This window comes from Cervus elaphus, chromosome 18 (genome assembly GCF_910594005.1).
Source record: "Cervus elaphus chromosome 18, mCerEla1.1, whole genome shotgun sequence".
Lineage (NCBI taxonomy): Eukaryota > Metazoa > Chordata > Mammalia > Artiodactyla > Cervidae > Cervus > Cervus elaphus.
In genome coordinates, this window is record NC_057832.1 from 117,762,943 (window position 1) to 117,778,199 (window position 15,257).

General features: G+C 61.3%; 2 protein-coding genes across 7 annotated transcripts in view; one reads left to right on the plus strand and one right to left on the minus strand.

The window, feature by feature from the left end:
- Positions 1-607: 607 nt before the first annotated feature.
- On the minus strand, positions 608-9,243 carry ZNF467 (zinc finger protein 467). Of its 6 annotated transcripts, none has more exons than XM_043873129.1 (6): positions 8,878-9,243; positions 7,337-7,413; positions 6,887-6,962; positions 5,949-6,065; positions 5,139-5,252; positions 608-2,489 (listed from the first exon to the last, which is right to left on the minus strand). In XM_043873129.1, the coding sequence occupies exons 3-6, from the start codon at positions 6,918-6,920 to the stop codon at positions 982-984; spliced, it is 1,773 nt and encodes a 590-aa protein (XP_043729064.1). In that variant the 5' UTR covers positions 6,921-6,962; positions 7,337-7,413; positions 8,878-9,243; the 3' UTR covers positions 608-981. The 6 variants fall into 6 exon arrangements, with proteins under 6 accessions (XP_043729064.1, XP_043729065.1, XP_043729063.1 ...); XM_043873130.1 differs by lacking the exon at positions 8,878-9,243 and adding an exon at positions 8,512-8,712; XM_043873128.1 differs by lacking the exon at positions 7,337-7,413.
- A 341-nt stretch (positions 9,244-9,584) lies between these two features.
- LOC122674625 (SCO-spondin-like) overlaps positions 9,585-15,257 on the plus strand; it is a 53,585-nt gene continuing 47,912 nt past the window's right edge. Inside the window, exons 1-8 of the mRNA XM_043873138.1 lie at positions 9,585-10,715; positions 12,431-12,589; positions 12,978-13,060; positions 13,183-13,362; positions 13,594-13,838; positions 13,938-14,037; positions 14,682-14,840; positions 14,931-15,010. Of these exons, the coding sequence (XP_043729073.1) occupies positions 10,528-10,715; positions 12,431-12,589; positions 12,978-13,060; positions 13,183-13,362; positions 13,594-13,838; positions 13,938-14,037; positions 14,682-14,840; positions 14,931-15,010 (1,194 nt within the window). The 5' untranslated portion in view covers positions 9,585-10,527. The remainder of the gene's footprint in view (positions 10,716-12,430; positions 12,590-12,977; positions 13,061-13,182; positions 13,363-13,593; positions 13,839-13,937; positions 14,038-14,681; positions 14,841-14,930; positions 15,011-15,257) is intronic.

Genomic DNA, 15,257 nt, shown 5'->3' on the forward strand with positions numbered 1-15,257 from the left:
GAGGAAAAGTCAAGCGTAAGACTTCTCACTCCAAGTCCAACACACTCCCCCGTCATCCTACCGTTCCCGGTCAGTCAGCTCTCCTGTCAGCCTCGGCTGGGGCAGCTCAGCTAGAGATGTCTGGATCAAGCCGCCATCATAAAGAGAACTTAACGGGAAACTTCATCTGTCACTCACGTCCTTCCCCCTGCTGCAGGCAGAGAGGCAGGTGGGGCTGCTATTCTGAGATCCCCTTGGGAGAGCTGCAAACCCAGGCAGAGCCCTGGAGCTCCAAGCCTTCGGTGGCACCCCGTCTCCATGGGAACAGCCAGGGGCACCCTGCTTCCTCTCTTTTCGTCTTCCTTACAGTTAAACCTTCGACCCCTGGCATGAGAAATGTATACTGATGTTTCCTCCTTGTCAGATTTGAGCTAAGGTCAAAGGAGCAAGAGAGCGATTCAGTAATTAGCTGTATCATATTTTGATTTGAGAAAGCCCATTATTGGCAGCTGGCTAAATTGAACTCACCCAGATAGGATGGGAAGGGGTGTGTGTGTGTGGACTAAGGCAGAAAAGGGTGGCTGAGAAAAGTCAGGGGTTCCATCCCCAACTCATTCCACAGCCCCAGAACCTTCGGATTGTAATTTTAATGAAACTTTCAGTATACAGATCGCCATTCTTTCCCTGCCCCTGTATTGGTTCCTGACTCAGTCCTCCGTTGGGAGTGGTCCAGGAAGCATCATCTTTCCATGGGGTCTCTTAGTGGGACATTTCCAAGGACTCAGGCCTAAACTGTTCCCATCAAGGGTTTACTCTTAGCCCTGTCTCTGACACAGAAGGTCAAAGCCGGGTATCCTTTCCAGGCTTTCCCCCTGCAGGATGGAGAAGAGAGGAAAATGGCCACGGGCAATCCAGGCCACGGTGCCCAGGAGATGTCCGGCATGGGTCTCTGGAACCAGGGAGCAAACGTAGGGAAAGCCCGGGTCCGGGCTAGAACGAAGCTCAGAAGAAGAGCGCGGGTGCGGCCACGTCGGTGGGCGTAGGCCAGGCTGGGCTCGAGAGGTCAGCTCCGGAGGCCGGGTGGGCGGCTCCTCCATGGACGCGCTGGTGTCGCACCAGGTGGGTCTTGCGGCTGAAGCTCTTGCCGCACTGCGGGCAGGGGAAGGGGCGGGAGCCCGTGTGCACCGCCTGGTGGCGGACCAGGTTGGTCTTGGAGCTGAAGCTGCGGGCGCACACGGCGCAGGCGTGGGGCCGACTGCCCGTGTGCACCGCCTGGTGGCGGCCCAGGTGCGACTTGCGGCTGAAGCGGCGGCCGCACTGCGCGCAGGCGAAGGGCCTGGCGCCGCTGTGCGCCCGAGAGTGGGCCACCAGGTTGGGCCGCGAGCCGAAGCGGCGGCCGCACTGCGCGCAGGCGAAGGGCCGCTCGCCCGTGTGGACCCGCCGCTGTCGCGCCAGGTGCTGCCCGTGGGCGAAGCTGCGCCCGCACTCGGGGCAGAGGAAGGACCGCTCGCCGGCCGGAGCGCCCGGGAGCGCCGGTGTGCCTCGGGGCGCGCAGGCCAAGGGCTCGGGGGCCGCGGGGTCCACAGGGGCGCCTAGAGCGCACTCGTCGCACCCGAAAGGGCGCCCCTCGCCGCTGTGCAGGCGCTGGTGCGTGGCGAGGTTCTTCTTCCAGCCGAAGCTCAGGCCGCAGTGGGAGCAGGCGAAAGGCTTGGGGCCGGCAGGGGAGGGGGTGGGGGACGGGGCAGGGGACGTGGGCGAGGCGGGCGCGTCGGGAGAGGGCGGGGTGCGGCCGGCCGCCGCGTGCACCCTCTGGTGCCTCACCAAGTGCTGCTTGTGCGTGAAGCTGCGGGCGCACTGCGCGCACTGGTAGGGCCTCTCGCCCGTGTGGATGCGCTGGTGGCGGATCAGGTGCGTCTTTTTGCGGAAGCGCTTCTCGCACTCGGGGCAGGGGAAGGGCCGCTCGCCCGTGTGCGTCTTCTGGTGCGAGCCCAGGTGGATCTTCTGGCTGAAGCGCTTGCCGCACTCGGCACACGGGTAGGGCCGCTCGCCGGTGTGCGTGCGCAGGTGGCGGGTCAGGTGCGCCTTCTTGCTGAAGCGCTTGTCGCACTCCGAGCAGGGGAAGGGCCGCTCGCCGCGGTGGCTGCGTTGGTGCAGCAGCAGGTGCGCGCGCTGCGTGAAGCTGCGGCCGCAGTCGGGGCAGGCGCACGGGCCCTCGCCGCGGTGCAGCCGCTGGTGTAGCCGCAGGGTCAGCTGGTCCCGGAACCGGCGCTCGCACTCCCCGCAGCCGTAGGGCTTCTCCGAGGCGGTCGGGACCCACCCGGCCAGGGCGAGCCCACCCAGTGTCCCTGGGGCCCCCGGCTCCAGCTTATACGCGGCGGCCAGAGACCCCAGGTCCGGCGGGGGAAAGGGGCTGGGGCGTAATGCCAGATGCTGGGGCCATTCTGCCTCCTCGTGGGCCTCCCGATCCTCCTCCTTCTCTACCTTCACCTTCCGAATCATCCACTCATCCCCTGAAAGGGCAAAACAAGAGGAGTCTGTTAAACCCCACGTTTGTGGTTCAGCTGGTAAAGAATGCGCCCGTCCGCAATGCAGGAAACCTGGGTTCAATCCCTGGGTTGGGAAGATCCACCTGGAGAAGGGAAAGGCTACCCATTCCAGGACCATTCTATCCTGGAGAATTCCACATTCTCCATATATAGTCCATGAGGTCGCAAAAAGTGGACTGAGTGGCTTTCACCTGATCTGTTTGTTTGCCAATAGGACCACCACTTCCTGGAGCCCCTAAGCCTAGCTCCTGCTCCTTCCACTGGAAAGTTCCTGGGAATGTCCAAATCGGAGGATCACAGCAAGTCCTCCTCCTGGGCTCTCCAAGCCAGCGGGTGCTTTCTCCTAGGCTTGCCTGCCTTCTTAACGAGACCCTGCCTCTATGGTGGACACCCTTTACCCTCACTCAGGGTTCAGTCTTCAGCTTTCACTCTGAGGGCTCAGAGGCCCACGGGAAGGGGGGCCACCCCCATCTTGCTGTCAAGCCCACTCCTTTCTGGAACCACAGTCTCTCATCTGCAGACAAGCAACTCCCTTTTGTGCCCTGTGAATCAACTGCAGCTCAGCAGGCTTATCAGCAAACACCCCACCTTCCTGGATCTACTCCGTCTACAGCCTCCTTCTGTGGGCTGGCCTTGACACTCACCTTGTTTCTGTGTTAGTCGATCAGTTGTGTCTGACTCTTTGCGACCCCGGGGATTGTACAGCCTGCGTGCCATGGGATTCTCCATACAAGGATACTGGAGTGGGTTGCCATTCCCTTCTCCAGGGATTTTCTAACTCCTTGCCAGTGACCATAGAGACCTTTGCATTCCTTCCTGTGGTTTCTCAAAGGCTCCTCCCTGCTCCTACTCCCTTCACTTCTAGAGCCAGGTGGGAAATCCCGGTTTAAGAAGAGGATTGAGCTTACAGGATTTGGGGAACCAATGGTGCCAACCTCTGGAGAAGCAGGGAGGGCCCTCTGGGGGAAGCAGGTCTGAGACAGGTTCCCCTGGCGCTCTGCCCTTCTTGGGCACAGAGATGACCCAGCCAAGAGGAAGGAGTTCAGAACCCAGACCGAGAGGGTCCATTTGGGTTTTTCTCTGTCACTAAGCAGCAGTGTGACCACAGTTGAGTCACTTAATCTCTTTGAGTTTTCTTTGAATTGAGTTTGTTAGCTTGCTTAGGCGTAAGCATTGGACCAGTTCATGGTGTCTAAATCTGGTGCCACTTCATAATCTCCTGGGGAACTTTGACTAAGTGCATCTAGGGGACCCAGGCCTGTGAAGCTGTTCTCTTTCTTTCAAGCTCCCAAAGTGATTCTTGTTTGACAGCCTTGGAACCAGGTGATTGGAGGTCCTGTCTGGCTCTAAAAGTCTGTAATAGCCTGGGGCTTGAATTATCACAATTAGATTTCCTCCCAATTTCTTTTACCAATCGATCCATCCGTTTCAAACAGCTCTTTATCATACTGTGATATCACTTTCATTTTCTTTGTGCCACTTTGCTACCAAAGAACCATCAATAGCTTCGCATTTCTGAGAGGATAAAGTCTGTTCTAGCTGCATCTGAGGCTCACCCCAACCCAGTCCAACTCTCCTAATACTCCCAGGCCTAAGTCCCTCACTTCAGGCAGGCTGGTCTCCTACAACCCCAGTTATTAATACATCAACTTCCTACTTCTAAGTCAGCTCTGGATGTCTTCCCATCCTCCACTCCAGCCTCATCCGAGTTGAAGTCTACACCTGTCTCAACACGGAGCACAAATTAACAAAAGCTTTCGTTATTTGTTCTTCTCATTCTTTATTCTAGCTCATACTGGTATCAGATTTCAGTTTCTGGAGGGCAGACAGCGTGAGGATTGCCACCATGTACTGACAGCCAACTGGAGATGAGGAACTGTGTGTACACGCTCACAAACCTTCACCCAAACCCCTGCGCAGAAGTTACCCTTCTTCCTTGTGAACACACTGAGGCTCCTGTAGCCTACCCAAGATCACTCAGCTACAAAACGTGGAGCAGGGATTCGAACCAGGACCACGTCACTCTACAGCCCATCTCCATCTGCTCTACCTAACACAGCCTAGCCCGAGTGGGCACCAAATAAGCCCTTGTGGAAAAGGTGACATCACTCAGGGAAGAGGTGATAAGGCTGGTGGTGGTGGAAGGAAGTGATGGGTAGGATTGTGGAGGGAACCAACTGTTTGATCATCATGGATAGGGGCCGATGCGTCAAATACAACAGCTCATCTGGGTAGCACCAAGGTCAGTGGAGATTTGGGGGAGGGAGCAGGTGTGGGGATCGATAATGAAAAGGTTGATCGATACCACATGTCTTCGTGGGAATCATACTTCAAGCTGTCAACAGACTGGGAGAGAGAGAATGGGAAGGTAAGACTTCTGGAAGATGTTGAAGTGACAGTGTATTTCTCTTTGCTGACCAGTCTTTCAGATTCCTGTTGTCTGTGGATGCAGAATTCCTGCTGGGTGCTGAAGCTCTATAGCAGAAAGGTGGCAGGGCCTGATTCATCTTGGGTTGGAAGGCCCTGGGATGGCTTTCTTTTTACACGGTGCCCCGTACACCCCTGTTCCCTCCGCCTGGCCCCCTGGTGGGATGGACTGCTGGGAAGACTCACCTGGGCAGGAGCCCATGGGCTCGGGTTTGCGTGGTGCACACACCTGGCCTCCTCTGCAGGGAGCTTCAGCTTGTTCCCTGTGGGCACCTTTCTCCGGTCTGGGGGCCTCGTGCCCTGGCAGAGAACAGGCTACCTCAAGGATGCTGGAGATGGAGAGAGGTCCCCCCTGGTGCCAGGAGGCAGGGTCTTCTGAAACCTGGCCCCAGCCCCACAGGCAGGAGTGGTCCCACATCAAACCTGCAGGGGCTGAATTCCCAGCCGCCCCAGGCCATGCAGGTTGCAAGAGCCACAAGTGTGAGGGGCTTCTGGAACACGTGTGTGTAAGAGAGTGGAAGTAAGGATGGTCCCTACCCTGAGGCTTCCAAGAGGCCCAAGGAGGAGAGATGGGGAACCTCCTAGGTACCAGATGGACCCGTTTCCAGGCAAATCATTGGAGAAGATGGGGACGTCAGAAGGCCAGGTCCACACCTGCTTTAGGCTTCTTCTCCTGGTATCTGCTTAGCCACCCCTTTCAATCTTACTTTCCTGATGAGGCTGACTCTCACCCCTCTATTCAATCCTGCCTGCCCCACCCACAAAGCCTCTTCTAACCCAGGCTATAAATGCATTTATTCCTACATTTGTTGTCTGCTAGTCCTCCGCCCTCACTAGGATTAAGCTCCTGGAAAGCAGGGATCTTTTGTCTCCTTGGTCACTGAGGTATCCCAAGTATCTAGAATAGCGTGGGGCACTTAGTAGGTGTTCAATAAATACTTGATGAACAGAGGAAGGAAGACTGGTCCTGAGCCAGCTTCCGCATTCCCCACTTACCTGAGCATGTACCCGGCACTCTCTCTTCTCGGGGAGGGGACATGCGCTCCTGGGCGTCATGGGACCCTTCCCCAGGCTCACTTTGGGGGGTCATCTCCGGCTGTCCCACAGAGAGTCCTGTTACAGGCAAAAGGATGGGTGCAAGTCAAGCATGTCAAACAGAAGAGGTGATCCAAGATGGTGGCTCTTCCCCTTCCCAGTCCGAAAGAGTTTTCCCCGGGGAGTTAAGGAAAGTGAGGTCTCTAACCAGCATGGACAAGGGACAACCAGCTTCCCTAGCAACCTGACCAAATATCAACTTTAGCTGCCTTACATCGAATCAAGGACAGAGATGAATAGATTTAAAGAGAGAATAGATTTAACTATCCTGGTGTTCTGTTAGTACTAGCACAACCTCTAGCATGGACCAGGCAGACAGTCTTTGTGATGAAACCAGAAAGGATGCTGCCCTAAAGGCCCCCAGGGTCTCAGGGGTATCAGGGTCGAAGCCTCCTGGGGATGCTCTACAGTCTGAATTAGGGAAGCAGCAGGCCTGATAACTTTTTATACAGTTCATGAGGTTCTCACAGCAAGTATATCGGGGTGGTTTGCTGTTCCCTCCTCCAGTGGATCATGCGTTTTGTCAGAACTCTCCACTATGACCAATCCGTCTTGGGTGGCCCTGCAGGGCATGGCTAATAGCTTCATTGTGTTATGCAAGCCCCTTTGCCATGACAAGGCAGTGATCCGTGAAGGGCCATCTCCCTTCACAGACAATGGACATGAACTTGGGCAAACTTCCGGGAGATGGTGAGGGACAGGGAGGCCTGGTGTGCTGCAGTCCATGAGGTCGCAGAGTCAGACATGACTGGGCGACTGAACAACAACAGGCACGGTATGCCCTTGAAGCCTCCTACTTCCCTGCCCCCCACCCAGGTTCCTCCAGTTCTACCACTTACCCAGGGAGCTGAGGGCCTCCAAGTTCTCTCTCATGGCAACCCAGGGTGACTCCTCCTGGGGATCCGGCCACGGACCCTAAGGAGAACATACATCCTTGTTCAGATTCTCCTCTGCAGCTTCCACCTGGGCCCTGGCTCTGCCCAACCTCTTCCCATAAGCTAGCCCCAGGGGCTCCAAAGGGGATGTCCTCAGGGACGGTGAGGGAGTTGAGGGACCATGGGTTTCAGAAAGCAGACGCCTTTGAACGTGGGGAGAAGCGCTGAAGCCATTTCTGCACGCTAAGCTCGGGGTCAGCTCTGGAAATCAGCTTCTCACCCTCACCTGCAGGTTTCTGGGGTCCAGCACCAGCCCATCAGCTCTCCCCACCACCACCCCCTCCTCCCCAGGGCCCTTGCCTGGGGGGTCAGAAATCCACCGACTCTCTGGGGAGAGGGTGGAGAGTGGGAGACCTGAGCTGGGGAGCGGGAAACTTCGTCTCTTCGGCACTCCAGTTGTCATCGCAGGAGCTGGTGAAACAGGAGCCAGCCTGGGGTGGGGTTGGGGGGGCCGGAGGTATCACTTCTGGGGCCTCGGGTTGGGGAGGCCCTCGGAGGAGGGTCCTCCCCGGAGGCAGGAAAGAGCTCTTGAGAGCATCACCCCAGAACCCGACCTCAAGACCATCGCCCCTCCCCCGCGGGGCTTTCCGAGGGCCGGACACCCTGCCCTCCAAGCCCCCACGGCGGCTCCCTCTCCTGCGGGTCCCCTGCCCATCCTCCAGCAGACTCCCCTCCCATTCCTCCCCCCGCCCCGACAGCCTCCCTGGCAGCGGTCCCTGCACCGCTCCCCTCTCCCTCGCCCTCCGCCTTCCGCCCTCTCTCCCCACCGGAGCTGGCTGGCTCCCCAGCTCCGCCCCCGGTCCCGCCCCTGCCCACAGCCCGCCCGCTCCACCCCTCCTGGCCCCGCCGGGGTCTGCGCTCCGCAGCCACCGCCCCCCTGACCCTCCGCCTGGGCAGCCTCCGCGGCGGCGCTCCCCTCCCCCTCCCCAGGCCCGGGGCCGCCTCCCCCGCCCCTTCGGGCTCTCCCTGCCCGCCCCCCGCCTCCTCACCCCTCCCGATCGCACAGCCCTCCCTTCCTTCCCCCTCCTCTTTTCCTTCCTCCCCTCCCCGGCCCTCTCCTCCCCCACCCCGGCTTCCCTTCCTTCTCCTCTCCTCTCTTCACCTCGGTTCCCTCCCCCTCCGAGGCCCGGTCTCCCTTCCCCCTCCGCCTCCCCGGCAGCCTCTCGCTTCCCTTCCCTCCGGAGCCCCACTCCCCAGAACGGCTCTTCCCAGCCCCCTCCCCGTCCGCTCCCAGAGCCCCACCCCCTCCTCTAGCCGCCCCCCACCCAAACCTCGGGGTCTACGGCTGGGCCGCTCACTCCGACCGCTGTCCCCGGCCCTGCGCCCCCCTCCCCGACCCGGCCTCCCAGCCCACCTCCGCGTCCCCTCCCCTCCCGCTCGGTGGCCCCCTGCCCCGTTTTTTTTTGCTCCCCGCCGACTTCTCAAGTTTCCCCCCGCCAGCCCAGGGACCCCTCCCGCCTCCCCGCCCCCGCCCCCGTGTGGCCCCCCGCCCGGACCTCGCTCCAGGCGCTCCGGGCTCCCAGGCTCACCTGTCAGCGCCCTTCTCGCGCCCCTCCCGAACGCCGGGTCCCCGCGCCTCCACTTCCTCGCCTTCCCCCGGGCCCCCTCCCCTGAGCCCTCCCCCTCCTCTCCTCGGGCCTCCCCCCCGTCCCCCCCCCCCGGACCCCAACGCGGCCCCCGGTTCCCGGCGCCCGCCCAGCCCTCCAGGTCTGTCTCTCGGCTCTCCCCGGAGCCCTGACCCCCCCGTCCCACCCAATCAGGCCCTCCTCCTCCCCTGTCCCAACATCCCGCTTTCCCCCGGGTCGCGCCCCTCCTGTGCCCTCGGGGCCCCCCCTTTCCCAGCTGCCCCCCACCCCACCCCGCGCCCTCAGCGCCCGCACCCCGGGGGCTGTCACCTGCGCGGCGCGGGCGGCGGCTGCGGGTGCGGCCGGGACGGGCCCCGACGCGGCTCCGACGAGGGCGCCGGGTTCTCCTGCTCCCCCTCGCGGGCTCTGCAGCTCGGGTGCGGACGGCCCGGGAGACTTGACAGACTGACAGCCCCGAAACTTCGCGGGGAGGCGGAGAGGAGAAGACGCGGAGGGAGAGGGAGCAGGGGAGCGGGGGGAGGAGGAGGAAGGGGGGGCGGGTCAGGGATCGGGTGCCCTGGGGGAGGAGGGGTGCCGAGCCGGGTCCCGGCGGGCAGGTGACGGTCTGGACCAACGACGGCCCGCGGTCGGTGCCGGAAAGTGGGAACGCAGGAGCGAGGAGGGGAAGGGAAGGGAAGGGTAGGGAAAGGAAGGGAAGGGGTGGGGGGGAGAAGGATGGGGGAGGGGAAGAGGGAGGGGAGGAAGGGCACTTGGGCGGCGAGGGAGGGTGCTGGCAGGCATGGAGGGAGGAGCCCGGGGGTGGTGGCGCGCGGGGCGTCGGGGGGGTGGGGTGGGGGAGGAGGTGAGGAGTTGGGGGGAGAGGAGGGGGCCTGCTCGGGGGAGGGGAGCCAGCGTCTGGGCTTCGGTCTTTGAATCGCGAGGCCCCGCCAGGAGTGTTTGTGCGTTCGCTGCGTTCCGGCGGCGTTGGGGATCCAGTCCCCCGACTGTCGGTCAGTGGGGTCGGTCTGGGAGGCTCCGGCCCTGTCCTGCATTCCAGCGGATCCCGCTCGGACCCACCCCAACTCGTACCCGCTCCCCCCACACCCCACCCCACGGTCCCTCGGGGCTTCGAGGTGAGCCCGAAGGAGACCAGGCGCCGGCCCCGGTGCCTGCGAAGAATTTGACCTTCGGAGTGGAAATGGGGGTCAGGGCTTCCAATTAGGTCACCTGGGACAAGGCAGGGCTGGAGTGGGGGTAGGGGGGAGGAAGTTCAGGGGTGTGGCCGGAGTCCTGCGGTGTGAAGGACTGAAGCATCATCGGGGGAGCCCCTGCCTCCCAGAGTTGGGGGGCGGGGTAGTCCCCTGGACGTGATGGGCAGGACCCTCCTGGCTGGCTGGAGGGATGCCCTCAACCCTCAGAGGTCCCTGCCCTGAGCTGTGATGTTTCTCTGCAGCCTTGCCACTGGGACACCCCAGTTCCTGAAAGCTCCCAATATCCTGTCCTCCTCCATCTAAACTGTGGGCTGGTTCTTCCAGGCCTCCCTTCCTAACCTCCTTCTCCAATCTCCTCCAGTTCCCTAGAGCAGGGCATGGAGAGGGAGGTTGGCTCTTGGAGCAAAGAGCAGGCTTCCCTGACTGTCCACACCCCATCACCCGGGGGTATCCTACGGGACAGAGAGGCACAGTGGCCAGCTGCAGGGCCACACCAATATTTCTTGATGTCTAGGATGAGGGAGACAGGGACAGGGGGTACCTGGAGGAGCGCAGGGTTCCTCCGGATCAGCTGTGAAGGGCCCTTCTACCTTCGGGATGCGCTGCTTCAGCCAGCAGTTCCTGGCCTGCTCTCTAGACTGCAGGATGGCCCTGGGAACAGAGCACATGGCTGTGTGCCTGTGCAGGGCCAGAGCACCTGCGTGTGTCCTTGTAACACCTGCAGCGAAGTGTGAGCGCATGAGGTGCTGGAGGGTGTGCCCAGGTATGCATGTGTGAGAGCTGGGGACAGCTGGGTGTCCAGGGCCTGACCTGGGACCCTTCCAGGGACACCCCCCCCCCATTCCAGGAGCTCCCTGAGAGATTCACTGCACTCCCGCTTGGCCCAGAAGAATGCCTAGCACAGCTCTGGTTCCTGGCAGCCACCTCCTCCACCCACCATCACACACACACCCACAGGTGCGGTAACTGTGTGGGATGTTTGAAGTCAGGCGCATCAGGCTCAGGGGCTGGAGGGTTTTGGGGTACGAGGCCCAGGCCACAGTCTGGCCTGGGTGTCCTGGGAGCTGGTAACCGGTAACTAGGATGTAACCAGGATCCCCCTGGGGACCAGTAACCAGGATGTAACTAGGATCCCCCTGGGGACCAGTAACCAGGATGTAACCAGGATTCCCCTGGGGAGTGAAGAAGAAGCTGCTGGCTTCTAACCGGATGCTCCGATTATTCCAGATTATTCCATCTGGTTGTCTGGCCCCCAGGGCTGGGAGAGCTGTCTCCAGGGCCCCTCTGCCTCCTGCCGCCCCCTCTTCCTACCCCAAGCACTCTTCCTTGAGGCTGGCTGTCATTGCCCTGCCTGAGCTTGCTGGTTCTGGATTCCACGAACCCTAGGGCACCAGGGTGGACCCAGCTGGCCACACATCATCACCCTCAGTGAGAAGTCAGACCGCATAGAGGGACCCCTGGCCCCAAACAATCCAACCACCCTGGAAACCCCGTACCTTCTGCTCACCAACCCTCATTTCTGGAGTGCCTGGTTCGTGGGGTTGGGGTGGGGGCAGGAGATACAGAAAAGGGACAGGGGAGAGGCTCAGATACTCTGGACTTGAGAGCCAGAAGGCCGTGGCCTTGTGACTCAACTCTGGTGTGAGGTCATGGCTCCCCTTGAGAATCTAATAGAAGTTATGGAACTGTCATCAGAAAAGCACGCACACACACAATTTCAAAGTATTCATGGAACCCCTGTCCTACCCCCCATGATTTCCTGGAGGCCCTGAGGTTTTTACTAGTAAGGAAACTGAGGCCCAGAAAGAGTGTGGTTTATCCACGTCCACAGTAGTTGGTGGTAAGGCCTGAGAGTGTGGGCTATCAGAGGCCCAGAGTGTCTGGCTGTGGCCCCTCATTACACACACAGACACACACAGACACACGTGGATCCTCCTTATTACACACACATATACACACATACCAGGAAGGGCACTGTTTCCAGGGAGTGTGGGTTATCAGAGGCCCAGAGTGTCTGGCTGTGGCCCTTCATTACACACACACCAGGAAGGGCACTGTTTCCAGGGAGTGTGGGTTATCAGAGGCCCAGAGTGTCACACACACACACATACACACAAACCCCAGGAAGGGCACTGTTTCCAGGGAGAACTGGCATTGGAGGGGACCATGCCATGTGTAGGCAGGTCCAATCTGTTTCTGGGCAGCTGGTGCTCTGGGGCACAGGGCTGAGATAAAGCCTGCCCGGCCTCCCAGGCCTTGCTCTCACTGCCTCAGGCTGCCTTGGACCCTTGAGGCCAGGCTGCAGCATCCGCCGCCATCGGGGGCGGGCCGGGGAGCCCTGGCCTGGCCTCTCTGCATCCCTGCCACAGCACGGCCTCCGCAGAGCCTCAGAGCCCCCTGACAGGTGACCAGGGGTCGCCATGCTGCTCCCTGCCCTCCTCTTCGGGGTGGCATGGGCACTGGCTGATGGGTAAGGAGCCCACCTCGGGGCCGTCTCCTCCCAGCCTGAGACTTCTGGGGCAGCCAGACTCCCCCATCCCTCCTCGTCCTCCTCAGCCCGCTTGAGTCAGCCTCCTCTTCAGTAAACTCTCCCCTAGAGTGGGGTCGTGGGACAGGGCCTCCCGGGCAGAGGGGGACAGTGGCTGCAGCTGTGGGTCCCCGTCCGTGGGCAGGCGGTGGTGTGAGCGGACAGAGACCGTCCTGGTGGAGGAGGAAGTCACCCCCCGTCAGGAGGACCTGGTGCCCTGTGCCAGCCTCCAGCATTACCAGCGCCGGGGCTGGCAGCTGGACCTGACCTGGAGTGGCCGTGCGGGGCTCTGTGCCATCTATAAGTGAGTGCCGAGGAGCCCGCTGGGCTGGCGAGAGCAGTGGGGTGACCTCCTGAGAGCGGGGGAGGACTGGGCGGTGACCTGGAGATGCAGGTGTTTGGCAAGCAGGTCCGGGTGAACTCACGGGGGGCCGAGTGGGGGAACGGGGTGGTGGATGAGTGGGCATGTCCGTGGGCAGCGCCGGGGAGGGTCAAGATGCCTGCTGCCTCTGCCTACCCCTCAGTCCGGCTTCCTGAGATCATTCTCGCTTTGGAAATTGACACCAAGAATGGAAACTTACACAATAAAGCCTCTTAGAGAGCAGGTGACCAGAGGCGGTGTCCCAGGCCGTTCCCAGGGATGGGGCTGAACACTGCCATCTTGTCCCCTCCCCCCTGCTCCATGGACCCAGACCCCCAGAGACCCGGCCTGCTGCCTGGAACCGGACAGTGAGGGCCTGCTGCCCAGGCTGGGGGGGCATCCACTGCACCCTAGGTAAGCACCTGGGATCAGCCCAGATCCGGGGTTTCCCGGAGGCAGCAGGCTGCCTGGGGAGGGAAGCCGGGTCCAGGCGGAACGTCTGGGTCCACCCCGTTCTCTCTTTGCGTCCACCGCAGCCCTTGCAGAGGCCATCCCCGAGGGCCGCTGCTTTGCCACCTTAATGTGCAACCTGGAGGCAGGCTCAGTGAACGCGTCTGCAGCAAGCCTGGAGGAGTGCTGTGCCCGGCCTTGGGGACACAGCTGGCGAGATGGCCGCTCCCAGACCTGCCACCGCTGCTCCAACCACAGACGACCCGGTGGGTCCCCGGAGCTCCAGCCTGCGCGAAAGGCACAGCCCCGGCCGGCACCCCCCTCCCCAACAGGCACCCCACTTAGGATTCTTGAGCTCTGGGTCCCTCTGTGGAACCCACTGCCCTCTTGGCTCAGACAAGCCGCCTCCCACCTTTGGTCACCATTGGTAACCGTGCACTGACCACTCTGCCCCCACTTCCCGCGCTCAGAGGTCACCGTTGGTGTATCTCCCCCAGGCAGCACGCCCTCCCCAGCCATCCTGCAGCCCCTGGCGGGGGCCGTCGCCCAGCTCTGGAGCCAGCACCAGCGTCCCTCGGCCACCTGCGCCACCTGGTCCGGCTTCCACTATCGCACCTTCGACGGACGCCACTTCCACTTCCTGGGCCGCTGCACTTACCTGCTGGCGGGCGCGGCTGATGCCACCTGGGCCGTCCACCTCCAGCCCCGGGGGCACTGTCCCCAGCCTGGGCACTGTCAGCTGGTGAGGAGGGAGATGGGTCCAGACACAGAGAGGGAGTTGGACACAGGAGGAGGAGGGCCACTGACCCCCTCTTCCTCCATGTGTCGCCCTCCTCCCCAGGCCCGGGTGATGATGGGACCAGAGGAGGTGTTGATCCGGGGTGAAAACGTCTCTGTGAACGGGCGGCTGGTACCCGAGGGGGCGTCTCAGCTGCTCCCTGGTAAGGCGGCTGTGGGCACCAGGAGGTGGCCCAGGGCCCGATTCACTTCTCTGGGACAGTCTGTCCATCCACAGGGCGCGGGTCAGAGGGCAGCTGAAGCTGGGCAGCTGGGTGGGCCCCCACAGCCTCCCGACACCCCCCATGGCTGTTGGGAGTCAGCATTTGGAGATGAGGGAGCCCGCTGAGATGCCAGGAGGTCGTGGTCCTCATCCCCTGCCCCTGCAACCTACCCCCTCACAGGGTGACCTCGGGAAAGTCCCACTACTCACCCCCCCACCCCCGCCCCACACTCCCCTGCACCCAGGCCTCAGAGGCCGGGCTTTTGTGCTGCTAGATGGGTCAGGCTCCTCCCAGAGTTCTGTCTTGCCTGGAGTCTGAGGAGTGAGGTAGGGGTGTGTGTGTGTGTGTGTGTGTGTGTGTGTGTTGTAGTTTACCTGTAGTTTGCTCTCAAGAGCACATCTATAGCGTTCATCAACTTCTCAAAAGAAGTCTGTGATGGGAAACCAGTGGCTTCTGCTTTAAAGGGTACAGGGTGCAGAACTCTCTAGAATAGTGAGAAGCCCTTTTTTCCTTCCCAGGACAGTTTGACCACCGGTGTGATGGTGGGAGGGGTGGGGCTGTGACTCCCCGCTTCTCCTGCCCAGGGCTCAGCCTGCAGTGGCAAGGGGACTGGCTGGTGCTGTCAGGGGGCCTGGGGGTCATTGTGCGGCTGGACCGCTCCAGTTCTGTCTCCATTTCTGTGGACCACGAGCTCCAGGGACAGACTCAAGGCCTCTGTGGGGTCTACAACGGTCAGCCTGAGGGTGAGTAGGGGTGAGGTTTGGTTGCTGCTGTGGGAAGGAAGGGGAGACAGGAGTCCCCAGACATAGCCACTCTGCCTCAACCTCCCCCAGATGACTTCCTAGAGCCCGGCAGGGGACTGGCTGCGTTAGCTGCCACCTTTGGGAATTCCTGGAGACTCCCAGACTCAGAGGTGAGACTGCAGTGCTGGGTTCGCTTTCTGCCTGCTCACCAACCTGGTCACCAACAAATTTTGGTTCACTAGCTAGTTATCTAACCTCCTGCCTGTGGGTTCACAGTGATCCTGGCCCCCACATCCACTTGGGCTTGCCACTCTGCTGCCCTCCACAGTCCCAGGATGTCTGGGCTGGTGGCCATGAGGGCGGGGTCTTGAACCAGCTGCCAGGGCAGTGGCCAGTTTCCTGATGTCCTGGTTAATA